At 41.3% G+C, this 27,457-nt stretch overlaps 1 protein-coding gene across 1 annotated transcript in view; it reads left to right on the top strand.

Annotated features, from left to right (window-relative positions):
* Positions 1–197: 197 nt before the first annotated feature.
* lmnb1 (lamin B1) overlaps positions 198–27,457 on the top strand; it is a 60,396-nt gene continuing 33,136 nt past the window's right edge. The window contains exon 1 of the mRNA XM_043711992.1: positions 198–694. Coding sequence (XP_043567927.1) covers positions 336–694 — 359 coding nt within the window. The 5' untranslated portion in view covers positions 198–335. The remainder of the gene's footprint in view (positions 695–27,457) is intronic.

Genomic DNA, 27,457 nt, shown 5'->3' on the forward strand with positions numbered 1-27,457 from the left:
TTGCAGTTACAGGGTGATTTACCGTGGAAAATTGATACTTCGCAAACTTTGCAGCTGGCGGTGTTTGAGGACCGGTGTAGTCTCGCGGTACAATTGGTCTGCAGATGGTCACGTTGTGCATTTCCAACACTAAAACCAGGAGCCATTTTAACAGCGGGAGCTAGTGATTGTGGAAGAGAAGCGCGGGCACAGAACAAGAGGAAGGAAAATCAGGTGCTCGCGCTTCTCTCATTGCTTTGGTTGTTTTGTTTCAGGGGGGAAAAAATTGCCCCTTCACCTCATTGTGCATTTGTTTTACAAAATAAAATTTAAAAAACCTCCACTGACTGCAAGTTATGGCGATGGCTACTCCAAAGAGCCAGCCCCGTCCGAGCGGCCGGAGTGCAGCGAGCTCCCCGCTCAGTCCGACCCGCATCTCCCGGCTGCAGGAGAAAGAGGAGTTGAAGAACCTCAACGACAGGCTCGCCGTATATATCGAAAAGGTACGCTCGCTGGAGTCCGAGAACAGTATCCTGCAGTTGCAAATCACCGAGAGGGAAGAAGTGACGAGCCGGGAGCTGACCGGCATCAAGAACCTGTACGAGAATGAGCTGGCGGACGCTCGCCAATCTCTGGACGAGACCGCGAAAGAGAGAGCGCGGCTGCAGATAGAGCTGGGGAAGCTCCGCGGGGACTATGACAATGTGCTGCAAAAGTAAGGCTGGCTGAAATTTGGGGTACGCGTCTCTTCGATGATAAAATGCAATTATTTTTTAGGCGGATAAATATTTACCTACGGAGTTCATGTTAGCAAAGTGCACCCCTCCCATTTGCGTACAAAATGTGTATATAAGCTCTATTTAAATTTTAGTATCGAACTAGTGTCGATGGGGCAAATATTTTACGAGATGAGTATTTTGGAAGAATCGCCCTGAATTGTGATTTGTTTGTTAAGGTCAGTTTTTTTATGACTTTGTTTGTTTATTGACTAGTAATTTTGAGATATTTTCCTATTTTAAGTAGACTAGCCTCTCCTTGAGAGGCAGTAAGCTCAATGTGTTTGTATAATTTTACTATATGTTCATAAAGGAGTGATTGGGTACTCGGGACGAATGTCCGCAGCAAATTCCTAGCGAATTCCTGGATGTAGAGTTTGTACCGAACAGCTGTTTTAAATAATGCACGGACTCTCGCCTTTTTTCTACTAAATTAGTGGGCAGATGGTTTGTTTTTAGCCTTCTACATTTCAAAAAGTAATTTGTGTTGATCTGAAGTGTCATCTTTTTAGCCGGTGAAATCCGAATCGTTAAAGCCAACGTCCATGGCTTCATGTTGGAATTGTTTTTTGTTATCTCTAAATACATGCCAGTTGTAATTGGCGCTGGTTGAATGGACAAATCTGTCAAGTCATTACACAGGCTGCCCTTTTTATGGACTGAAGGCTGTGGCGCTTTCCTGCATCTTCTTTTTAGTGGGGGGAAGGGCCTCCTAAAATCTCAGTTCTTTGAATATCACATCATGGATTCGATTTTTTTTTTTGTAAAACTGTTAAAACGGCGAAGTGGTGCGAGTTCCGTAGTAAATGTTTATTTTTGTTCACTGGGGGTGTGTTTTGAGGGGGGGAGTGGTGACTGAGTGTTGGACAACAGCCATCTGTCGTGTGGAAGCGTTGCTGTGCAGACAAAGAAGCTGTTCCATTCAGCCGGAGGCTGGGTCCCTACGAGACACATTGAATGAGAACTTTCCATAAATATTCCCAATAAGAACAGTGTCGCACGTAAGGTTACACTGTAACATTTCTCATTTACTGTGCTGTGTAGGTTCGAAAGGTAGCTGCCGAGGCGGGCTGAACGATTTATTTGTTTAGTAACAAAGAAGCAGCTTCTGGTGAGGATGAGATGGTGAAGGCGGGGGGGGGGGGGGGGGGGCTGCAGGGGTAACCCCATCTACCAGTTTTAAAAAAAAATAATCACCTTTTAATGTTAAATGCATTATTCACAATTTCCGCGATACCACCCATCGCCACCGCCGCATCCACTACTTTTTTTTTCAATCAGTGGCAAGAAATAGATTTTCGAAAAATCTCCAGGAGCAGTTGTTTGTTTTTCCTTGTTGACTTGCGTCAATCATAGATCAAGTGTTTCCCCCACCCCAACGTAAGTTTGTGCGGTGTTTAATTGTTTGTAAACAATTTCTGATCGGTAGTTGCAACTAAGGGCGACTGTTGGATACATGGTAGCTTCGATATTGCATCTATCAATTTTTTCATAAACGGTTCAATGTTTGTACACGCGCTAGTGCACTTGTCTGTTTACATTTTGTGATCGCGATATGAAGGTAACCATCTTTCTTCAATTAAGTGTTCTGTATGGAATCGCTTTTTTTGATATTAAATTTTGAGGTTTGTGATTAGAGTTAAAAAGGGAATCGCATGAAGTCTGCCTGGAAACCTTGCTAGGTGTTCTAATTGCTGGAGGTTAAAGCAACCCAGGTGGTGTTGCTTTTAAACTGAGAAAATGTGCAAGGTGATGATGATAGCAACCTGTTTACCAACAATGGATAGTCTGAGCATTTCCAAAGTCCCTGAAATTTTAAACTGTATCTTTCCAAGCTGGAAGAATTGGGCTCTCAGTAAGATCACGTATAACAGAATGGCCTACTTCAGCTCCTGTGAAATCCGGGCTGTACTGATCATCACCCTTAACACGATTTTCCTGCCTTTCCCCCCCACACAACCCTCAATTCCCTGACTGATTCTGAAGTCTGTTTACCTCGGCCTTGATCACGTGCAGTGATCCTGGGCAATATCCATGCTTGGGCTGAAAAGTAGCAACTAGCATTTGTGGTGCACAAATGCCAGGCAATAACCATCTCTAGTAAGAAAAAAAATCCAACCACCAGCCCTGAATGTCTGTCAACATCCTGGGTCAGTGGGGGGAGGGGATGGCATGGGATGGGTTAACACTGACCAGAAAATGAACTGGACGAGCCATATAAATCATAACTACAAGAACAGGCTAGAGGCAATGAAAATTGCAGTGACTAATTCGCTTCCTCAGTGCCCAAAGCCTGTCCACTCAGCATAAGTCAGGGTTGTGATGGAATACTCCCCTCTTTAGAAGCTCCGACAACAGTCTAGAAGTTTGACATCATTCAGGACAAAACAGCCTCTTCAATTGGCACCACATCCACAAATGAAGTAAACTACTGCTGATGTTGTAAACCTGAAATGGAAAGGGGCAATGCTGGAAATCTTTCAGTCTGGTATCATGTCGAAAGATGAGCAGCTAATGTTACAGATTGGCCTGTATCTGCTGAAAGGGCATAACCTGAAACATTCTCTTTCGACAGAGAGAAACACATTTGATGGTGATATTTGCATAAGTTTGTTTTGAAGTTTTAATTTTGAAAAAAAAAGTTACTTGTTTTTCCTCTCCCAATCTTAGTAAGATTTTTTTTAGTACGTGATGTGCATAGTTAACTTTTCATGTTGTTCCAAACTTGATGCATGATAAGAAATCAATTCTGCTGCACCTGGTATTAATTTTAGGACAGTGCAAGGTATTTTGTATCCCTGTGCACAGACTTTGAAATGCTTGGCTAGATTTTGGATCAAAGCTTGAAATCCCTACAGTTACAAATACCCTAACAGTTATTTATTTGTGGCAGTACTTCTCCAAGATATTTGTTTGCTGACCTCCAAACATCCAAAAGTGCAAGTCATTCAGAATTTCTAAACTATATTTTAGATTAGATTAGATTACTTAGTGTGGAAACAGGCCCTTCGGCCCAACAAGTCCACACCGACCCGCCGAAGCGCACCCACCCGGACCCATTCCCCTATATTTACCCCTGCACCTAACACTACAGGCAATTTAGCGTGGCCAATTCACCTAACCTGCACATTTTTGGAGTGTGGGAGGAAACTGGAGCACCCGGAGGAAACCCACGCAGACACGGGGAGAATGTGCAAACTCCACAGTGGTCGCCTGAGGCGGGAATTGAACCCGGGTCTCTGGCGCTGTGAGGCAGCAGTGCGAACCACTGTGCCACCGTGCCGCCCGTGAATTTTAACTGCATTCACTTTCTTGCTAATCCTTTGTGGGCTTCCCATCTTTACAAAAATACTAATTAAGATTCTCTCCATGCTGCTAATTTTTTTTTTAGAGAAAAGTAGCTTTATGTCTCTCAATGGCCTCTAGTTCTTGTGCATCTCTTCATTCTGTGTTTGTTACTTCCTAAGAAATAGGAGCAGGCGTAAGACATTCATCCCCTGAAGCTTGCCCTGCCATTCCATAAGATCATGAGTGATCTGTTATAGGCCTGATTCTGCCAGCTCTTCATAGCTCTGTTTTTCAATTCGTATAATAACCTACCTATCTACTCTTTAAATACTTTGATTTAGCCTCCTGAGCACTCTGGGGCAAGGAATTCCAAACATTCACTACCCTCTGGGAAAAGAAGCTGCATCATATTTCAGTTTTAAATGAATGACCCTTATTTTGTAACATCATCTCAACATCTACCCTGTGAAGCCACCTCAGAATTTTGTATGCTCCAATGGGATCACTTCTTATCCCTTAATTCCAGGAATCTGTGGAGTGAATCTGTTTTGAACCAGCTCCAAAGGCAGTATTTTTTATTTAATTTTTATTTTTTATAATTTTAAAATTTTGTACACAGTACTCCAGATGTGTCCACACTAGCACACTGAGTCTTCCATTTGTAAATTTCAACTTCATAGTAGTAGGGAAAAATTCCATCTGTTGCCTAAATCACTTGCAGCACCTGCATGCTAACCAATTTTTGTGTTTCATACACTAGAACACACAGATGCTGTTCAGTACTTTTTGGACCCTCTCTCTAATTAAATCATAGTTTGTGTTTTGATTCTTCCTATTGAGGTGCATGTCCTCTCATTTGCCTACATTATACTTTACCTACCAAGTTTCTGCCCACTCACTCATCCTAGCTATATTACTTCCCAGATTTCTTGTACCTTCTTTGCAATATGCCTTCTCACCTATTTTATTTCAGCAAATTTTGATACGTTCCATTCTACCCCTTTCTCCAAGTTATTAATGTAGATGGTAAATTGAGGCACTGGGATGAATGCTTTTGGCACTCCACTAGTTTTATCTTTCCAAACTGAATAAGATCCATTAATCCTGACCTTGTCCTTTGTGTCCACCAATCCTCAATCCATCCTCGTGCGTTACCCTCAAGTCTGAGTTTCTCTCTTCTACAATAACCTTTCATATGGCACCTTTTACAGAATGTCTTGCGGAAATCTCAGCAACCATTCACTTTCACTGTTATTTCTTTGGCATTGTGCCACCTTTTTTCCTGCACTTTTTCTCCCTCTCTTGTTCTAGTACAAAACAAAAATAATCCAGATGTTGGAAATCTGAAATAAAAGCAAAAACTGGAAATGACCAGCATCTGTGGAGAGGGAAAAAAAGTTGACCCTTAAATGTCATGGTATTAGAGGGACGGAATGTAGTCTGGTGTTGATTACGACTGCTGTAGTTCTGTGGTTTCCTCTTGAATGGTAACCCTCTGCCAACTTTGACTGCAATGTAGGATATTGCAGCTGATGTGGATTGCTCCAGGATGGCTATAGTGAAAGCAGCTTTCAAACAAGTCATTCAGAAGAGAAAGTTGTTTGCCCAGTGTCATTAGTTGAGAAGTGAAAAATAATTTGTAGTTTTGAAAAGAGACCAGAAAATACATGGCTGACAAAGTGAGGCTGAAGCACTGAAATTCTTTTGAAGTGTAATCACTGTTGTAATGCAGAAAATGTGGCAGTAATATGACAAAATAATTTATGAAATGTTTATATGCAGAAACCTTTCAAATTGCCCTCATTGGGTGAAAGCAAGAACACCAAATTTCAAGTAGTTGCAATTCATACTACAGTAAAAAAAGTGCTGATTGGTTGCAAGATTACCCTGATCAAGTCATTGCTATGGCAAAAGTAACAGGCGATTATAGATTCCCCAACTTCCAGATAGTTTAGAAAAGAATATGACTTGAACATATTTCTTTTGCTTGTGGGGAGCAGATCCCTGTATATGACATGCTTCACTTCCAACAAGCTCAAATGTGGCTTATGAGCACAACGGATCATCTTCATTTGGTAGTTGCTATTACTGTATTACACTCAGGACTGTTCATTAACTGCTGCCTGCTCACAGAATCAAATCTAACAGTAGGGATTTTGTGCTGAGTTTTGCAAGAATGAGCTGATTGAATATGGCCTTTACCCTTTTGATTATGAATAAATGAGGGAGCATGTTGTTTTGAATCTGCTGTGTCATTATAACTATATATCTGGCATCTCACAGCATGACTTCATACTGCTTCTCACCCCACCATGTGGTGGGTAGAACACTGTTTTTGGACTGACTGAGGAATTCTGTTAGTAGTATTGATGTGGAAATAGAGTGCATCAAAGATATCCTGCAGAACAATATCTCCCTTAATTGGGTTATTGTTCACTGTGTATCACGCAAACTCAAACACATTCAAGACTGCTGGTTTTGGATTGGAGTGTGTCCAATATATTACACATTAAACAAGCTTTCTCATGGCTATGCAAGTAGTATTTTCTACTAGTAAGATGCTGCTTCTAGCTTAAAATGCAACTTTCCAACCAAATCAGCATTCTTTTTTCCTGTAACATATAAATTGTGATCCTCTGAAATGAAATGTATTGCATTTGTCCTCAGGAGTGAAAAATACAACGCTTCAACATCAGTGTCTCATACAGCAATGCATATCGCGTCATGTGCCTAAGTACTGGGATCAAAATTTGTCTGTTTCTGAAGCTCTAGGATTGAAGCTGAGTTTCAAGAGACAAGGGGGCCAGGGATTGCAGAGTCTTCACTTAAAGTAATATGCTAGCCATTAGAGTCCTGAATGGTTTTAACTTTTATCTAATCATTTGCTCCTGATGTCAGGACGGTTGAGTGGCTAAACTGGTTGTGACCCCAATCCAGTTTGGACCTCAGCAGACGCCATCACCAAGAACTCCTTGGGCAACAGGTTAAAATTGTAGGGGTTGACAGAGCAACGTGCTATCTGTGCCATGATATTTACTGTTTTAAAATGGCATTTAAATAGGATAACCAAGCCATGACTTGGGTTAGTGTAGTGAGAATATAAAATATGCATGGTAATGACTAGTCAAGTACATTTAACACATGCAGAATAACCGCATTCAAATGACAACTGAGAAACATAAAGCTTAGCATTAGTTGGGAAGGTTCTTACTTCAAAAACAGCTGTAAAATGAAAATAATTAGAATGTGCTCTAAACTTGAATACCTATATATTCAAAATGTCTACCAGAGCTTTTTGTAACTTATACCCCTTGTAATATTCCAGATCATTGGTGTCTTAACCATTTATTGTGCTATGAAGTAATAAGTGGTGTTATTCCAATGGAGATAATTTGCTGCTTCTGCTTCACAAACAGGTCTTTGAAATTCTCAAAGCAGTTAATCTGTTTTGGTTTACCCATTGAACATGTTGAATACTTCCCTCTTTGCTCACCAATGTAAAAATTGAGGCATGTTTTTAGGAGTCTGGGATTAGTCAATTAATCTACTCCAGTGAAAGTGCATTTCTCTTTTTTTTAAAAAAAACATAGAACTGCTCTGCTAATGTGAACCTGACAATTTCTGTTGTCATTTTGGGGCAAATCAGTGGTCCCTGATTGGATGCTCATCTATGGCTCACCACCTTCCTAGATATGACAGTTCAAATCCTCTTTGGTGGTCCCTCACAGATGAGACTGACTCTCATCCACTTTGTGTGTCTGTAGGTGGCTGTACAGACCCTGGAACAGAGCCTGTGGTACCTACATTTTTGAGCAAGTGCTGATCACGGAGAGGGGTGGGTGGGGCATTGGTGTGACAGTGCATTTTTTTTGTTGTTTGTGCCTGGCTTCCCATTTCTTTCTGATGGCAAGTCTTGAGGTGCTCAGTGCCTTCCCGGATGCTTCTCCTCCACTTTGTACAGAGTTGGGCCAATGATTCCCCGGCGTCAGTGGGAATGCTGCACTTTGCCAGTGAGGTCTTGAGGGTGTCACTGAAGTGCATTCTTTTTTTCACCTAGGGCTCACCTGATGTTTTAAGTAGAGCACCTCATTGGAGATTCTTGTCAGTCGTGCAGACGACGTGGCCAGCCCATTGTAGCGATCAAGGGCCATCAGTACCTTGATGCTTGGGGATGTTGGCTGGGTCAAGAATGCTGGTGTTGGTGTCTTTTTTTTTAACAAGTGAATTTGCAGGATCTTGTGCAGAGAGCATTGGTACTGCTCCAGTGCCTTGAGGTGTCTGCTGTAGACTGTCCATGTCTCCAAGCCATATAGGAGGGTTGGAACTACTACAGCTCTGTAAACCATGATCTTAGTGTCAAATCTGATTATTGTTGTTCTCAAATACCCTTTTCCTCAGTGCGCTCCCACACTGAGGCATTGCTGGATCTCATCATCAGTAGATGCTTTGGCCAACTGGATACTTCTGATTGAAAGTGGTCAGTGTTCTCTAAGGCCTCTGTGTGGACCTTGATCAGACATTTCTTCCACAAAGCTAGACTAGGTTGATGGAGGACCTTTTTTGTCTTGGAGATGTTGTCATATGCCTCTAAAGGTGCTGATGATGGTCTGGACTACATCCTGAGTTTGCACATACCCAAGCAAGATTTGCGTGCTGCAGCTTGACAACACTGGTTGGAGTGATTTTGTTCTTGGATTGAAGGCAGTGGTAGTTGAAAAATTTCCCATCAGTTTTTTTGTAAGTTTTGTTCCGCTCCAGTGGGAGTTTGGTGAGGTGAAGTATTGCAACAAGCTAGATTGACAACAGTAGCAGGAAATCCATGCAGATGCTGTAACTCTTCAGAGCTTATCTAGACTCCACATTGGCTTGCTCTACCTCTATCAATGCTGACTGAACAGCTGTGATCTCAAGCATTTGTTGTTCTCTGGTTGAGAACTGTGTTGGGGCAATGACTGAGCCCTGCTTGACAATGGTTTGAATGGGAAAATGGGTTGGTGGTAGAGCCATTTGTCATTTCCATGACTTCCATGTTGTCATGGAGAAGGATGATGACAAACTAATGGTGGAGCAGGATGTTTCATTATTCTTCCCGATTGAATGGTGTCAAAGGCCTCCCCTCACCTCGCCCTTATCTTCTCGTGCCTCAGTTGACCTCTCCTGGTCTCACACCTGCGAGGACTGAGACCTGAGCGTCACCACTCCTGTTTCCTGACTGCCTTCAAACTGAATCTTCTGGTGCTTGGAATGGGGCGTATCAGCGGCTGCATGGCCTACAAACTGTTCAATCAGTGATCCTGTCACAGCTACAACTGCAGCGAGATTTTAGAAACACTCCATCCAGTGTTTATATCACTGCAATAATTTTTGTAACTACCTCCTAAGTGTTTTAATCGTAACCCCAATCATTTTCTAATGACCACCCCCGGCCCAATGATAGTTTAAATATAACTGACAACCTCCGTGAACTCCAGTTCCTCAAGCTGTACCTTTTTTGGGTTCTATCTCACATTAGACCCACTTGCCCATTATCCAAGTCCTTAACTGAAATAAGTTGGCACTTAACCCAAATTTCTCACTTATTGATCTGGCATTGACTGTAATACTGGCATTAGTAATAAATATGATAACTACAGATATTCCTGCTCAAAAGATGGATGCACAGTGCTATGCAGTTTAGGGTATATACTTTCCTAGCCACACCTAATTAAATGTTGCAATCCATACTGGTGCACAAGCTAAGTGAATGTTGTTCGCCTGAAGTTAACAGTCATCATGGCCGTTTACAGCTTTTGCCTGTGGTCATTGCACAAAATATGACTGTAAATTGTGGAATGCTCATGTGCAGATTAATGTCCAAATCAAGTAGCTACTGCCAATGATACCTTAACATGCTACCCTGATCTCTCAAAAGTGAACAGTTATGAATACTGCTTTTTTTTTTTAAAAAAAGACTATCATGTTAAGTAAGGTGTAACTTTTCCTGACATAGTATTCATCATTACTATTGAGTGCCTTCAGTTGCCCTGAGAAACACACTTTTTTTGAATTTGTGGAACAGTTTGAGGAAGATATCCACATTTTAATGTAGAAATGTGAAAACAAAACTTCAGATTTGGAAATAAATCAATTAAATTCAGAAGTGAGAAATATTAAGTGCCTTTAACTTTGTGTGAATGTTTCGATCTGGTTTGGCTACTTATTGACCATAACTGCTGCTTCCTGCCATATGTTGCCTTGACTCAGCACTCAATTTTAAACTATCATCAGGAAAGGGGTAAAAATCACAGCACAAACCTCCAATGTTTTTGTGGGCTGTTTTCTTTGGAAATCTGTATTGCTCTTTGTTTGACTACAGGAACTAGGCCAGTAATTTTGGGATATGGAGAAAATTGAATTCAAACTGGCTGTGAGCATGCAAAATTGAAGTTTTGATTTCTGTAAAATTCTTAGAACGATCAATAAAACAAAACCTCTAACATATATTCTAGTGATTTCACCTCCCCTCTCCAAGTATCTTGAAAATGTTTTAAGTGGTTATGGCAATGGTAGTAGAGTTGATTTCAGCAATCTCCAATCTTTGCTCTTTAAAAAGTTTCCAGATGAATCAAATTTTTTGAGATGGAGATTTCAAGGATTTCAAGCATAGAAGAAATGCCCAGCAGAATTTTCAGTTTTCTGGACAATTCTTCCAGAATTGATGTGGATTCCACACTGTCCCCATGTGCAACTCTTGTCGATGCTGAAGTCGTGACTGTCTAGCTATGGAAGCATCTGAAGAAAGGCTTATGCCCGAAACGTCGATTCTCCTGTTCCCTGGATGCTGCCTGACCTGCGGCGCTTTTCCAGCAACACATTTTTAGCTCTGATCTCCAGCATCTTCAGTCCTCACTTTCTCCTCCATGGAAGCATCTGAGTCAACTAGATTCCTTTTGGGATCGGACTCTTTTTTTTGTATTGCTGATGTACAGTGATGGACATTGGTATTGATGGTCCCTAGTAATTTTAAATGAAGAAATAGATCAAACCAAAGAGATTCTTCTTTAACAGTGAAGTTCATGTAAAAGTAGTGTCGGCCTGAATGCATCTTCTATGTAAACCTTTGGGAAATTCTACGTAATATGAAGTTTGTTTTGGCTGTTCTGTAGAACAAGTTGACAGGGGCTGATAGATATTTAAAACCCTGCATGAAGCAAAGAAACTTGACTTGTGTAGGACAGGTGGATGTTTGAGTCAAATTTAAAATCTCAGCTGTTTTCAGTGATTTTGCAAATCGACCCTTTTTAGTATAGCAAAAAATTAGGCACTGTTTTAATTCCAACTAGTCTAACATCTGCAACTTTAAAAACCAACTTAAAATAAAAGCATTTCTTTGTCGCCTATGTTGATGGGAAAAGCAGCTGCAAGTAGCAGAACCAACTGCCTTATTTGACAAGTGTTTTAATAATGCCTCCCCTTATCCACTGAAGTCTACTGATTAAAGCAGTTGTTTTCAAAAACTGTGCTGCTAACCTTCTGTGAAACAGGCTTTTTAATAACATCTTAACAAAAGTATTTCCAATGTTGATTAAAGTATATGTATTTTGTAAACTCTGAATTAACATAAACAACTATTGCATTTTAAATTGATTAAGGTAAAGTATTTGTTCCTCCTTTTCTCATCAGCCCAGACAGTTATTACATGTACAGGGTATAACCTGCATGGCATGGTAATCAATCGATCAACAGCAGGCGTGCTCTGTTTTGCCTCGTGTATTTAATTGTTCACAATACAACATCTCAATGGGTGAAATTATCAATCAGTTTAATGCTTTGGTTTTGTTGCAGGTCATCACAAGCAGCTTAGTTAGACAGAGATTTTTATTTTTAATGTCTGCAGAATTCAGGCTGAGAAATAAGTTTTCAGCTGTTGAGAAGGAGGGGCAGAGTGAGGGGAACAGATAAGTGCCCAGAGCAAAAGACCAAGGGAGTGCTAATGGTGCTAAAAGAAGTAGAGATGTAACGTAGGTGTAAATAATAGATGTGAGAAGGAGAAATGGGGCTCAAATTTGTGGAAAGATACAATGTGCTTTAATAAGCCTGAGGATTTGGGGGTATACCTTGGCATGGTTAGAGGATTGGCTAACTAAACCAAGGGTTTGGGTAAGAGGGTATTTTCACCCTTCACCCTGGAGGCAGCCTGCCTCATTCCTGATGAAGGGCTTTTGCCCGAAACGTCTTTTTTTTTCCCCTGCTGCTCAAATGCGACCTGACCTGCTGTGCTTTGTCTATTTACCGTATCCATGCCCCTCATGATTTTATAAACCTCCTAAGGTTACCCCTCGGCCTCTGCTCCAGGGAAAACAGCCCCAGCCTATTCAACCTCTCCCTATAGCTCAAATCCTCCAACCCGAGACCAGAATCGCACGCAATATTCCAACAATGGCCTAACCGATGCCCTGTACAGCTGCAACATGACCTCCCAACTCCTGTACTCTATACTCTGACCAATAAAGGAAAGCATACCAAACGCCTTCTTCACTATCCTATCTACCTGCGACTCTACTTTCAAGGAGCTATGAATCTGCACTCCAGGGTCTCTTTGTTCAGCAACACTCCATAGGACCTTACCATTAAGTGTGAAAGCCCAGGTAAGACTTGCTTTCCCAAAATGCAGCACCTCACATTTATCTAAATTAAACTCCATCTGCCACTTCTCAGTCCATTGGCCCAATCTAATCAAGATCCCGTTGTAATCTGAGGTAACCTCCTTCGCTGTCCACTACACCTCCAATCTGTTCACAGTACTGTATTGGTCTCCTTATTTCAGGAAGAATGTAAATCTATTAGAAGCAGATCAGAGAAAGTTTACTTTTATTTAGTCACGAGATGTGAGCACAGCAGTGTTGGCATTTAAGGCCCTTTCCTAGTTGTCCTTGAGAAGGTTTCGAGGTTCTGCCTTGAACTACAGTTGGTTAACCCACTGTGTTGTTAGGAAGGGAATTCTAGGATTTTGATCCAGAGCCAGTGAAGGAATGACAATAATATTTTCTAGTCAGAATGGTGAGCAGCTTACGTAAGAACATAAGAACTAGGAGCAGGACTAGGCCTTCTGGCCCCCTCGAGCCTGCTCTGCCATTCAATAAGATTATGGCTGATCTTTTCATGGCCCCTGCTCCCCTAACCTCCCACTCACCATAACTCTTAATTCCTTTACTGATTTAAAAAAAAAATAAACTACCTATGTTAGTTTTAAAAACCTTTTACTGAGGAAGCCTCAAACACTTCACTCGGCAGGGAATTCCATAGATTCACAACCCTCCTGGGTGAAGAAGGTCCTTCTCAGTTCATCTTAAATCTGCTCTCCCTAATTTTGAGGTTATGCCCTCTTCTCCTAGTTTCATTTCAGTGGAAACATCCTGGGAAAAAGTGAGGACTGCAGATGCTGGAGATCAGAGTAGAGTGTGTGGTTCTGGAAAAGCACAGCAGGTCATGCAGCATCCGAGGAGCAGGGGCATCGACATTTCGAGCATAAGCTCTTCATCAGGAAGCATCCTCTCTACTTCTATCTTATAGAAACATATGAAATTACGAAGGGAATAGATAAGATTCTTACCCCCACCCTTCCATTCTTCTAAATTATAAAGAATATAATCCCCAGTCTAGTCAGTCTCTCCTTGTAAGTCAACCCCCTTAACTCAGGAATCAACCTAGTGAACCTGTTCTGCACCTGTTCACCTGCCAGAAAGGAGATCAAAATTGCACACAGTACTCCAGGTCTGGCCTCACCAGCATCCTGTACAATTGCAACATAACCTCCCTGCTTTTAAACTCAATCCCTTTAGCAATGAAGGACAAAATTATGGTTGCCTTCTTAATTACTTGTTGTACCTGCAGACCTGTGATTCATGTACAAGCACACCTAGGTCCCTCTGCGCAGCAGTGTGCTGCAATTTCTTACTATTCAAGTAAGAAATTTATTCCTTTATTCCTACTGAAATGGATGACTTCACATTTATTAACATATTCCATCTGCCAGACCATTACCCACTCACTTAAAGTATGTTCTTCTGGAAAGTTTCACAGTCCTCTGCACACTTTGCTGGACCACTCATCTTTCGTATCATCTGCAAACTTTGACACACTATATGTGGTCCCCAACTCCAAATCATCTGTGTAACTTGTGAATAATTGTGGTCCAAACACTGATCCCTCAGGCATACTACTAGTCACTGCCAACTGAGATAGCACTCATTTATACCTTTCTTTTTGCTTCTTGTTGGTTAACCATTCCTCTATCCATGCTAATATGTTGCCCATAAACCCCTTTTCTTTGCCTAATGCAGCAGCCTTTTGTGTGGCACCTTGTCGAATGCCACTTGGAAATCTCGATACACCATATTTACTGGTCCCCATGGTCCACCATGTTCATTATACTTTTGGAATTCTATGAAGACATTACCTGCCCTTCATGCTGCATTTGCCCAATGGGACAATTTCTATCTAGATGCCTTGCTATTTCTTCCTTGATAATAGACTCAAACATTTTCCCCACAACAGGAGGTAAGCGAACTGGTCGATTTAATTCCCCATCTTTTGTCTACCTCCCTTTTTTTAAACAGTGACGTCACAATTGCTGTTTTCTAATCTGCTGGAAGTGCCCCAGAGTCCAGTGAATTTGGGAAAATTACCACATGTGCACTTGCTATTTCTCCCAACAATTCTTTTAGCACCTTGGGATGCAGTCCCTTAGGACCAGGAGACTTGTCTACTCTTAGCTTTGTTAACTTGCCCAACTCTACTGCTTTCATGATAATAATTGTTTCCAGGTCCTCACCTACCTTTTTGTTTCTTTGTCAAATATTGACATGTTATTAGTGTCCTCCGCTGAAGACTGACACAAAAATACCTATTCAATACCTCAGGCATTTCCTCAAATCCCCCTTCCCATTCTCTGAAGGACCAATGTTTACTTTAATCACTCTTTTTGCTTTATATATTTAAAGAAACTTTTGCTATCTGTCTTTAGATTATGAGAAAAAACTAGCTCAGAATATATGTTTCTCTTCTTTTAGAGCTTTTTTTTTGTGTGGTTTTCTGTTGACCTTTTTAAAGCTTTCCCAATCTTTAGTTTCTAGCTGACCTTAAGCCACTTTATTAAATTGAAAGAGCAGACACATAACCTCCCTTATTTCCTTAGACACCCGTGGCAGATTACCCCTTTTCCGACAGTCCTTCCTTTTCACTGGTATATACTTCTGCTGAGCACTTTAGAAAATTACTTTGAAAGTCCTCCACTGTTCATCACCTGTCCCACCATAGACTGTTTACTTCCAGTCTATGTTAGCCAACTCCTTCCTCTTCCTATTATTAGACTCCCTTGTTTAAGCCCAGGACCTTGGTATTGGATTTTAACTTCGCACTTTCCATTTGTATTCTAAATTCAACCATACAGTGATTGTTCCACCCAAGAGGGTCCCTAACTATGTCATTGTTAATTATTCCTGTCTCATTACATGCAACCAGATCTAGGATGGCTTGCTCCCATGTCAGTTCCATTAAATACTGTTCAAGAAAACTATTGCAGATACATTCAATGAACTCCTCAAGGCTACCCTGACCAACCCGGTTCAACAAATTGACATGTAGATTTAAATCCTCCATGATAATTGCTGTACTGTTTTACAAGCATTAGTTATTTCTTTGTTTTATTGTCTACCCCAATGTGATATTATTTGGTGGCCTATACAACTACTCCTATCGGTGACGTTTTCTTCTTAGAATTTCTCATTTCCACCCAAATGAATTCCATCTTTATTCTCCATAGAACCTAGTTCATCTCTTACCACTACCCTGATGTTGTCCTTAAATATCAGAGCTACACCACTTTTCTTACCTACCTGTCTGTCCTTCTGAATAGTCTGATACTCCTGATATTTAACACCCAGTCGTGGCCATCCTGCAACCATGTCTTCGCAATGGCTACTAAATCTTTTTCATTTGAGATGATTTGGGGCCATTAACTCCTCTACCTTGTTATGAATGCTGTGAGCATTCCGGTAAATTGCCCTCATGCTAGTTTTTGTACCCTCTTTTTATAAATTCCAATATCTCCTGAGTTATCCATCCTTTTTTACTTCTTTCATAGTCTGTGTAATTAAACTCTCCTGCACACATGCTAATCTGCTGCTTCCCTTTCTATTTACCACCATACTTACTATAGTTTCTCTAGATTAAAGTCCTAGTGACTACCCTATTTATTCTTTTTGATACAACACTGTTTCCAGATTGGTTCAGGTGGAGACCATCTCATTGGTATAGACCCCTCTTGTTCCAAAACTGATGCCAATGCCCCTTGAAATGGAACCCCTCTTTCCCATACCATTTCTTTTGCCATGTGTTTACTTCCCTAATTTTCTTATCCATAAGCCAATTTGCACATGGATCAGGTAGTAATCTGGATGTTATAACCCTTGAGGACCTGTTTCTAGTGCTTAATAGTCCCCAAACAGGCCTTCCTTCCTAGCCTTGCCTATGTTGTTTGTCCCAATGTGGACCACAACATAGTTCCTCCCCCTCCTGCTCCAGTATCCTTTCAGGCCGGTCAGAGTTGTCCTGCGCCCTGGCACCGGGCAGGGCTTGGAAGGGAATTTGCAGGTGGTGGTGTTCCCATATATCTGCTGCAATTGCCTTTCTCGCTGGAAGTGATTGTGGGTTTGGAGGTACTGTCTAAGGATCTTTGGCAAATTTCTGTGGAGCATCTTGTACATAGCATACAGACTCCACCTACTGGACATTAGTGGTGGAGAGAGTGGTTGTTTGTGGATGGGGTACAAATCAAGCTTCTTGAGTGTTGGAGCTGCACTCTGTTGAGACAAGTATTAAAATATACTCTTGGTTTGTGCCTTGTAGATGTTGGACAAGCTTTTGGGAGTTGAGTTACATCAGTATTCCTAGCCTGTGACCTACTCTTGTAGCCACTGCATTTAAATTGCAAGTCCAATTGGGTTTCTTGTCAATGGTAACCCCTGGAATGTTGATTAATGGAGAATTCAGCAATGGTAACACCACTGAATGTCAAAGGTTGGCGTTTAGATCATCTTTCAGTGGAGTTGGTCATTGCCTGGCATTTGTGTGGCATGAATGTTACTTGCCACTTCTCAGCCCAAGCCTGGATGTTATTCAGATGTTGTTGTTACATTTGAACATTGACCTGTTCAGTACCTGAGGAGCTGTGAATGGTGCTTAACATAGTGCAATTGTCTATGAATGACCCCATGTCTGACCACCTGATGGAGGGAAGGTCATTGAAGCAGTTAATGAGGGTTGGACCAAGCACAAACTCTGAACTGCTGTAGGAATGCCCTTGAGCTGAGTGACTGATCTTTAACAAATGTAATCATTTTCCTATTGTGCCAGCTTTGACTTGAACCACCAGAAAGTTATTCCCTGATTCCCATTGGTTACTGATTGCTAGGCTCTTCGATGCCACTCTTGGTCACATGTGACCTTGGTGTCAAAAGCTGTCATTCTCACTTCACTTTGCCTTGCCTCACCTCACCTTCTTCTTTAATTCAGCTGTTCTTCTGTATTTGAGCACCTGAAACGTCGATTTCCCTATCTCGTGATGCTGCCTGGCTTGCTGTGTTCTTCCTGCCTGTCTACATTGACAGAATCCAAACTGGGTGTCAGTAAGTGGATTGTTGCTTAGCAGGTGCTGCTTGATAACACTGATGACCCCTTTCATTGTATACACTACACTTCTACCTCCTCCTTCAGAACAGTGCGATGTGCTAGGTTTGCAACTGTGGGATTTAGAACAGTTAGTGACTTCATTGGAACACAAGGTCATGAACAGTCTTAAACGGATTAATGTGAAAAGGATGTTTCTTCTTGAGAGCATCTCTGTCCCTGTTTTAAGAATAAGGCATTACCCATTTGAAACAGACAAGAGTTTTGTTTTCTTCCATAAGGTCAAGAATCCTTGGAGCTGTCTTCCTTGAAAGGCAGTGAACGCAGAGCCTTTGAATGTCTAAGGGCAGAATTATCTACATTGAGTAGTGGTGTGAAAAGTTATCTGGAGCGACCAAAATGTGGAGTAATCGGGTCGGTCATGATCTGATCGAATGATGGACTAAGCTCTCCAGTTGAATGACCACTCCAGCTAATTTGTACATTCATGAGCAAGACCTAGTGGCTCCAAGATTGGCGACGGAGTTACTTGTGAACACACCTCCAAAGATGTGCAGATAAGGTGAATTGGCCATGCTAAATTGCCCATAGTGTTCAGGGATGCGTAGACTAGGTGCATCATTCAGGGGCAATGTAGAGTAATAGGGTAAGAGAAATGGGTCTGGGTGGGATACTGTTCAGAGGTTCAGTGTGGACTTGTTGGGCCAAATGGCCTGTTGCCACACTAGGGATTCTGATTCTGTGAAGCTTGGTAGATGTTTTGAGGGACTGGCAACTGATTACCATCTGAGTGTTTCCCTTCAGTTCCCTGAATCACCATTTACCAATTGCCAGTTATTGCATGTTGCTGCTGCAAAATGGCTGCTGTCACCACCTGCACAATTTCATTGTTTAACTTGCTGAGCATAGCAAATTCTTTCTTATATGGTTAATGATGTTAGTGCTGGCAGCAATGTGTGAAAATACAATCTTCTAAGCCCAGCTCAACTGTTTTGATTACCTTGGGTTTCTTGCTCTATGAATCTTTTCATGGTGTGGAATTTTGCACCTGCCAATAAAGATTGTTGGTGCTTCATAAATGCATCATTTTCCACATATATGAACATGGATTGTTTAATTTCAGAATTACAATGCCCTGTTGGTTTTGACTTGGTCTAGGAACATACACATTTTAAGAAATAAGATGACAGCATGTTTGAATACGTACTGGCATGCATGGAATGTTGATGGTGGTGAGCAGTCAGATTACACTTGGAGGCCTATTTAAAACAAGTTAACATAAAGGTTGGTGAATATTCTTGCAGGGTACAGTTCTCCTTATTTTGTATACAGACTTTCCAAACAAGATCTCAACGTCCCATTAAAAACATTATCAGTTATCTGAACAAAACACTCCCTGTCCATCTTGTTTGGATAATTAGAGGTTGTCCTATATACTGAAATCTGAATACATTGGATGCACACATTGGATAGTCATTAACTTCATTTTTGCTCTCCATGAGTTCAGATGTTTGAATAAAATATGCTGATAGTATAGTAAACTATTTTATCTGGCACCTTAAAAACCTGTAGTCTTTGATTAAACTGGCAAGATTTATTTACTTCCTACTGCATAGTTTACTGTATTATTCTGTTCAATTATTATAGTTTTTAAAATGTTTTTACCTCTGTGTAAATAAACTTGTTCAGCTGAATGGCCACAAAATTTAATCAATTGTTGCTATTTCAAGTCAATTTCTTATCAATACTGCGATGACCAGCAAGTCTGAGAAAGATGTATGAAAGCTGTCTGTCAGTAAGTTTTTTTTTGAAATTTAAGGCAAAGTTGGATTGTTATTGAAGTGATTTATGCTGTAAATGAAGTATAACAGTATATTAGGTTTCTGTTACTTGGTGTATGTTTTTACATTGATTATGTAGACCTCTTGATTGATCAAATATTCCAGATAACGATCAGCACACTCCTGGTTTCATAGGTGTCAGTTTTACTGTAATTGATCTTTGAGTATGTGAACAAAATCTATACTTTGATTTTTCAATGCTCATCTTGTTTGAAAACCAGATATTTGTATGTTGTTTTAATTAAGCTTGCACTTGTCCGCAGTAACAATCAGGGCTGATTTTTGCACTCCATCTTGGTGCACAGCAATGTACACCGGCAGTACCTCCTTGGAACTAGAGGCCTGGTACTAATCCATTTTCTTTGTTGCAACCTAAATGGCTAGAACATTAGGCATTCTATCTGGATGCCCTACTCCTCACTCAACTCACCTCATTCCAAGCAGCATTTGTGATTTTAATTTATAACCCCTGTTCTGGAGCTGAATTGAAAATTCTGGATTGCCATTCCATTTAGGTAAAATGGACATGTGTGAAATAGTGTAGGTTCGATTGGCTTCAGATTGGTACGACAGGTTGGCGCAACATCGAGGGCTGAAGGGCCTGTACTGCGCTGTGTTCTGTAAAAGATATATTAATAGATTCTGCTGGTTAAATCAACGGTTTCTGCTTGCTTTGGATTTCTTGTATCTGTAGGAAAGTAACTTTGTGTTATTGTGTAATTTACTGCCACTCTTCCAGAAATTCTCATTAGTACAGCTATTGTTCTGAATTTGATTGATTGATTGTCTCATGTCTTCATTTCATTTGTTCTGTTTTCTTTCTTGTGTTTGATCATGCACAGTCCCATTTCTTCACTTATTCTACATGGACCCTAAATGAAAATCTACCCAGGATGGATTGAAGGATGGGTCAGGCAAGTTTGCAGACGACAAAAAGGTTAGAGGTGTCTTTGACAGTATAGAGGGCTGTTGTAGGCAGCAGCGGGACATTGACAGGATGCAGAGATGGGCTGAGAGGTGGCAGATGGAGTTCAACATGGATAAATGCGAGGTGATGCATTTTGGAAGGTCGAGTTTGAAAGCTGAGTACAGGATTAAGGATAGGATTCTTGGCAGTGTGGAAGAACAGAGGGATCTTGGTGTGAAGGTAAATAGATCCCTTAACATGGCCACCCAAGTGGACAGGGTTGTTAAGAAAGCACATGGTGTTTTGGCTTTCATTAACAGGGGGATTGAGTTTAAGAGTCTTGTTGCAGCTCTATAAAACTTTGGTTAGACCGCACTTGGAATACTGCATCCAGTTTTGGTCGTCCTATTATAGGAAAGATGTGGATGCTTTGGAGAGGGTTCAGAGGAGGTTTACCAGGATGCTGCCTGGACTGGAGGGCTTATCTTAAAGAGAGGTTGACTGAGCTTGGACTTCTTTCATTGGAGAAAAGGAGGAGGAGAGGGGACCTAATTGAGGTATACAAGATAATGAGAGGCATAAATAGAGTCGATAGCCAGAGACTATTTCCCGGGGCTGAAATGGCTAACACAAGGGGTCATAGTTTTAAGCTGGTTGGAGTAAAGTATAGAGGGGATGGCAGAGGCGGGTTCTTTACACAGAGTTGAGAGCATGGGATGCATTGCCAGCAGCAGTTGTGGAAACAAGGTCACTGGGGACATTTAAGAGACTGCTGGACATATGGTCACAGAAATTTGAGGGTGCATACATGAGGATCAATGGTCGGCACAACATTGTGGGCTGAAGGGCCTGTTCTGTGCTGTACTGTTCTATGTTCTATCACTAATATTGGTCTCCATAATATTTGTATCGTTCAAAACTCTGCCCTTGTCTTTTTTTCTGAGCGTGGACCACAAATGCACTACCAAATGAAGATCATTTAACCTGTCTTCAGACTGACTTGCTGTCTTTGAATAGTCCAGTCTGTGTCGTTCTATTTCAATCTTTGCATCCTTTCATCCTTTTTCTTTTGGATCATTGGAATCTCTCCTGGGATAGAAGTGACCTGTCTAAGAAGGACGGATTAAACCTGAATTGCAAGGGGACTATTATGCTGGATGGGAGATTTGCTAGAGCTGTTCAGGATTTAAACTAGTAAAAGGGTGGGGTGGGGGTTGGGGAAGTGGGGAAATAGTGAAGAAAGATCAGTCTAAGGCTGGTACAGTTGGGAAAAGGAGTAAGTCAGTAGTGACGATGGGCGAGAACAAAGTAGAACTGAGAAATTAAACTTGCATTGAAATAAATGCAGAGCCTAATAGGTAAGGCAGATGAACTATGGGCATGGTTGGGAACATGTGATAGGAATATCATAGGCATGACTCTGATGGACAGGACTGGCAGCTTAATGTTCCAGGGTATGGATCCTATTAGAAAGGAGAGGAGGGGGTGTGTTTTTTTTTTGCTAAGAGCTAACAATATGGCTGTATTTAAGGAGGATTTTCCTGGGAATATATCCAGGGAAGTTATTTGGGTGGAACTGAGAAATAAGAAAGGGATAATCACCTTATTGGTATTGTGCTACAGACCATCCAATAGTCAGCGGGAAACTGAAAAACCAATTTGAGGAGATCTCCGTTATCTGTAAGAATAATAGGGTGGTCATGGTAGGAGATTTTAACGTTTCAAACATAGACTGGTAGTGCTATTGTGTTTAGATGGAGAGGAATTTGTGTGTACAAAAAGAATTCTGATTTAATATGTAGATGTACCCACAAGAGAAGGACCTCTACTCTTGGGGAAATAAGGCAGGGCAGGTGACTGAGTTGTCGGGGGGTGAAGCACTCTGGGGCCAGTGACCATAATTGTATTAGTCTTAAAATAGTGATGGAAAAGGATAGACCGGATCTAAAAGTTGAAGTAGTAAATTGGAGAAAGGCCAATTTTGACAGTATTAGGCAAGAACTTTCAGAAATTGATTGGGGGCAGATATTCTCAGGTAAAGGGAAAAATGGAAAGCCTTCAAAAATGAGATATTATCTCTGGACGTTTGCTATGTTCATGTTAGGGTGAAGGGCAAGGCTGGTAGGTGTAGGGAATTCTGGATGACTAGAGAAATTTGAGGTTTTGGTCATGGGAAGAAAAAGAAGCATATGTCTGGTATGGACAGCAGAAATAGAGAGAGTGAATCCTTAAAATACAAAGACAGTAGGAGTATATGTAAGAGGGAAATCAAGGGAGCAAAGAGGATATAGGAGATGGCTGAGGCAAGTAAGGTTAAGGAGAATCCAGAGGAATTTTATAGATACGTTTAAGGACAGACCAGTAACTAGGGAGAGAAAAGGCTTGCATAAAGATCAGCAAGGTGGCCTACGCATGGAACTGCGAGATGGGGGTGATACTACATGATGATTTTGCATCAGTGTTTACTGCAGAGAAAGATATGGAAGACTTAGAATGAGGGGAAATAAATCGCGGCATCTTCAAAAATGTCCATATTGTAGAGGAGTTTGTGCTGGATGGCTGACAACTCCTAAAGGTGGATAACTCCCCAGGACCTGATTAGAAATACACTAGAACTATGTGGGAGGCTAGGCACGTGGTTGCTGGGCCCCTTGCTGTGATATTTGTATCATCGATAGTCATGGGTGAGGTGCCAGAAGACTGTAGGTTGGCTAACGTGATGTCACTATTTAAGAAGGGTGGTAAGGACAAGCCAGGGAACTCTAGACCAGTGAGCGTGACGTCAGTGGTGGGCAAGTTGTTGGAGAGAATCCTGAGGGACAGGGTATACATGTATTTAGAAATTTAAGGACTGATTAGGGATAGTTAACATAGTTTTCCACACACAAAGCCATGTCTCTCAAATTTGATTGAGTTTTTTGAAGTAGGATTTGATAAGGGCAGAACAGTAGACGTGATCTGTATGGACGTCAGCAAGGCGTTTGACAAGATTGCTCATAGACTGGTTAGCAAGGTTAGATCTCGTGGAATAGCATGCAGTGTGCTTTTGCCTAGTCTCCTGAATGCAGAGCGAACTTCACGGAAAACCCTGAGCCCCTGAGGAATTCGATTTAACCGAAATAATCAATTAACCGAACGAAATAGTGCCCACCCATCTCATTCGGATAATCGAGGTTCCTCCGTATTTGGATACAGAACTACTTCAAAAGTAGACTGGGGTTGTGGTAGAGGGTTGCTTTTCAGACTGGAGCCACTGACCAGTGGTGTACTCCAAGATTTGGTGCTGCATCCACTACTTTTTTTGTCTTTCAGATAAATTACTTTGTGAACATAGGTGTACCAAGTAAGTCTGCAAATTGGAGGTGTATTGGACAGTGAAGGAGGTTGCCTCACGGTACAATGGGATCTTGAATGAATGGGTCAATGGACTGGAGTGGCAGATGGCGTTTAATTTAGATAAATGTGAAGTGTTGCATTTGGAAAGGCAAATCTGGGCAGGACGTATATTCTTCATGATAAGGTCCTGCGAGTGTTGCTGAACAAAGTGACCTTGGAATGCAGGTTCATAGTTCCTTGAAAGTGGAATCGCAGGTTGATAAGATAGTGAAGAAGGCTTTATTAGTCAGTGCATGGAGTATAGGTATTGGGAGGTCATGTTGCAGCGGTACAGGACGTTGGTTAGGCCACTTTTTTTTATTGGAGTACTGAATTCTGGTCTCCCCGCTATAGGAAGAATGTTGTGAAATTTGCAAGGGTTCAGAAAGAATTAAAGGAAGTTGCCAGTTGTTTTTTTGGGGCGGGTGGGTTGAGCTGTAGGGAGAGGCTGAATGGATTGGGGCTATTTGCCCTGGAGTATCAGAGGCCGTGGGATGACCTTGGAGGCTTATAAAATCATGAGGGGCGTGGATAAGATAAATAGACAAGTCTTTTCAAAGTTTGTGAGAAGATTTGTAGTTCGCGTGCTTGTTGTTGTTTAGAGGTATGTGGGCTAAACGCTGGCAAATGCAATTAGATTTATCGAGGATATCTGGTTGGCATGGATGAGTTGGACCAGAGGATCTGTTTGTATGTTGTACATCTCTGACTCTATCTGGCACTCTTCAGGAGTTTTGTTAATTTTATTCATGGGCTGAGGCAGCATTTGTGCCCCTGGAGAAGGTGGTGGTAAACTGTAAGTAGACCCACAATGCTATGAGGGAGGAAGTTCCAGGATTTTGAGCTTGAATGGGAAGTTGCATGTGTGGTGTTCCCACAAACCTGCTGAAATTGTCCTTCTAGATTGTAACAGTCATGGCTTTGATAAGTGCTTTCCAAGGAAGCTTGGTGAATTTTTCTGATAAATCGTGTAGATGGTACACTCTGCCACTGTACAGTGTTGAGGAGGGAGTGAATGTTGATGTGGTCCTATCAAGTGGCCTGCTTTGTTTTGGATGGTATTGGGCTTCTTGAAAGTTTATGGAACTGTTACTGTTCCAGGCAAGTGGGGCATATACCATCACACTCCACTTGAGCCTTTGTAAATGGTGGACAGGCTTTGAGCATTCAGGAAAAGTGCAGTAGGTCAGGCAGCATCCAAGGAACAGGAGAATCGACGTTTCGGGCAGGAGCCCTTCTTCAGGAATCCTTCCTGAAGAAGGGTTCCTTCCCGAAACGTCGATTCTCCTGCTCCTTGGATGCTGCCTGACCTGCGCTTTTCCAGCAATGCATTTTCAGCTCTGATCTCCAGCATCTGCAGTCCTCACTTACTACTTTGGGCATTCAGGAGGTGAGTTACTTGATACAAGATTCCTAACCTCTGACCTATTCTTGCAGCCACAGTGTTTATATGGCTAATCAATTACAGTTTCTGGTCATTGGTAACCTCTAACATATTGATGCTGAGGGATTCACTGATGGTATTGTCATTGAATGTTCAGGGGTGATGGTAGAGTTCTCTAAGTGGGCATTTGTAAAGCAGACCTTTTTTATCAAGTGAACGTTGATCACTAACTCTGACAATACTGTCTATCTCGCCCTGGATGAAAACCTAATCACTGAACATTAATTTCTTTGTAATATTGAACACATTGTATTTTGATTTCATGCCTATTTTCAAAATAAAATAGTTCCTGAGGCACTGATATGACAGTGAACTACTTTGTCCTTTTATTTTTTTTTTTTGTTGTACTAGACTCTTCCCATACCCTATAAGTTCCTTCTCAGTACGGCTACTGGTTGTAGTTGAAAGTGGGAGTTCCCTAAACATTTTGTCTCTGAATTCCATCGAGGCTCACCCTTTTCTTATCAGGGCCAACCTTTGTAAATGACTACTTTCTGTGCTCCTTTCAATAAATGAGTTATGCTCTTTGATATTGAACACTATTTTGCATTGAGGGTAATGAAGACAGAACAATGCACTTAGATGACCAACTTCTAGTGTCCATCACAAAAGTTACACTCGCCACGACGACAGCTGTCCCAACCGTGATAATGACTGCTTGGTGGCAGGGACACAAACAAGTTAGAGATCTGCCCCACCTACACACATAATGTGAGAGTGACCATTGCACAAACCCTGTCTACTTCAGATTTAAAAGTAATTAACTTGCAATATTGACTGTTCAACGTTCCATTGCTCTGGATTTGTGTTTCTAGCTTTAATGTTTGTTTAATGTTAAGCTGGTTTTACTGGTTGCATTTATTTGGTGGTGCAGAAATTGCTCTACAATGAGTAATAGCACAACTGCATTTTTGAGATAGTGGATGCACTATCTGACAGACCTTCTAAACTCGCTCTAAGGCAAGCATGAAGGAAACTGGTTTGCAAATTTCTTTTTTCGGCACCAAGTCAAACAGTTTGAAAAGCTGGATTTAGGTTTGCTCGCTGCTTTTCCTGCTTTCTATATATTTCTATTTCTAAATAGAAAGCGGGAATTATCCTTCACCTGAGGCCCACTGAAGATGTTACCTAGTAGGGTGATGAAACATCTGGAAATAAACCTTTCAGCTCAGTGAGCAAACTTACATCCAAAATCTCCAACCTGAACTATAAATCTTCTCAAAACTCAGTTTGAAAAGCTCTAAAGGTGGTGAATGACTTGTCACTTAAATGATTACTCCATACGATTATTCATAGGAAGTATGAGGATTGCTTCCAATTATTGCCAACAGTTGGGGAAAGATAGAATATCTATGTTAAAATTCTGAAGCATTAGAGTTTGTATTGTGTAAAGGTTGCAATGGAAGTGCAAACCTCCTTTTGTGGTTTAACTTTGAAGGCATTTTATCCTAGTTGGCTTGAGACCATTTCAGAGAGCAACCATGTTGCTTTGGGACCATGGTCACATGCATATCTGACTGAATTGAATGGCAAGTTTTTTTCCCTGACCAGCATTAGTGAACCAGATGGTGTACAAGCAAATTTGAAGTAGCACTGCATAGTAGTGTTCCAAAGTAAGACCTGGATAAGAGTACAAAATTGTTTTCTTTAGCTCATACTTCACATTAAAAGGAAATTGATTGGTGACATCAACTGAAGATTCTGACTTGGCAATTCCAATTAATTGTGGATCAAAATGAGCAGACCAAATGTGGATGACTACTGAATTCTTGTTTTTGTTCAACTTTCTCTGTGACCTCTCTCTTCTCTATCTCCTAACTTGCCTTTGCTGTTCTTGTTCATGCCTGATGATTGGAAAAAAAAACATTGGTTCAACATTAACTGTGCTTACAGCTGCATCATCCCAAGTTATGGACTTCTCTCCCAAACCTTTGGCTGTCCCACTCTCCTCCTAAGATATTCCTTTGCATATTGGTCTACTAGTATAACATTTATGCATGGAAATGTGTTGCTGGAAAAGCGCAGCAGGTCAGGCAGCATCCAGGGAACAGGAGAATCGACGTTTCGGGCATAAGCCCTTCTTCAGGAATGAGGAAAGTTTGTCCAGCAGGCTAAGATAAAAGGTAGGGAGGAGGGACTTGGGGGAGGGGCGTCAGAAATGTGATAGGTGGAAAGAGGT

Source organism: Chiloscyllium plagiosum, chromosome 2 (assembly GCF_004010195.1).
Source record: "Chiloscyllium plagiosum isolate BGI_BamShark_2017 chromosome 2, ASM401019v2, whole genome shotgun sequence".
NCBI classification, from domain to species: Eukaryota; Metazoa; Chordata; class Chondrichthyes; order Orectolobiformes; family Hemiscylliidae; genus Chiloscyllium; species Chiloscyllium plagiosum.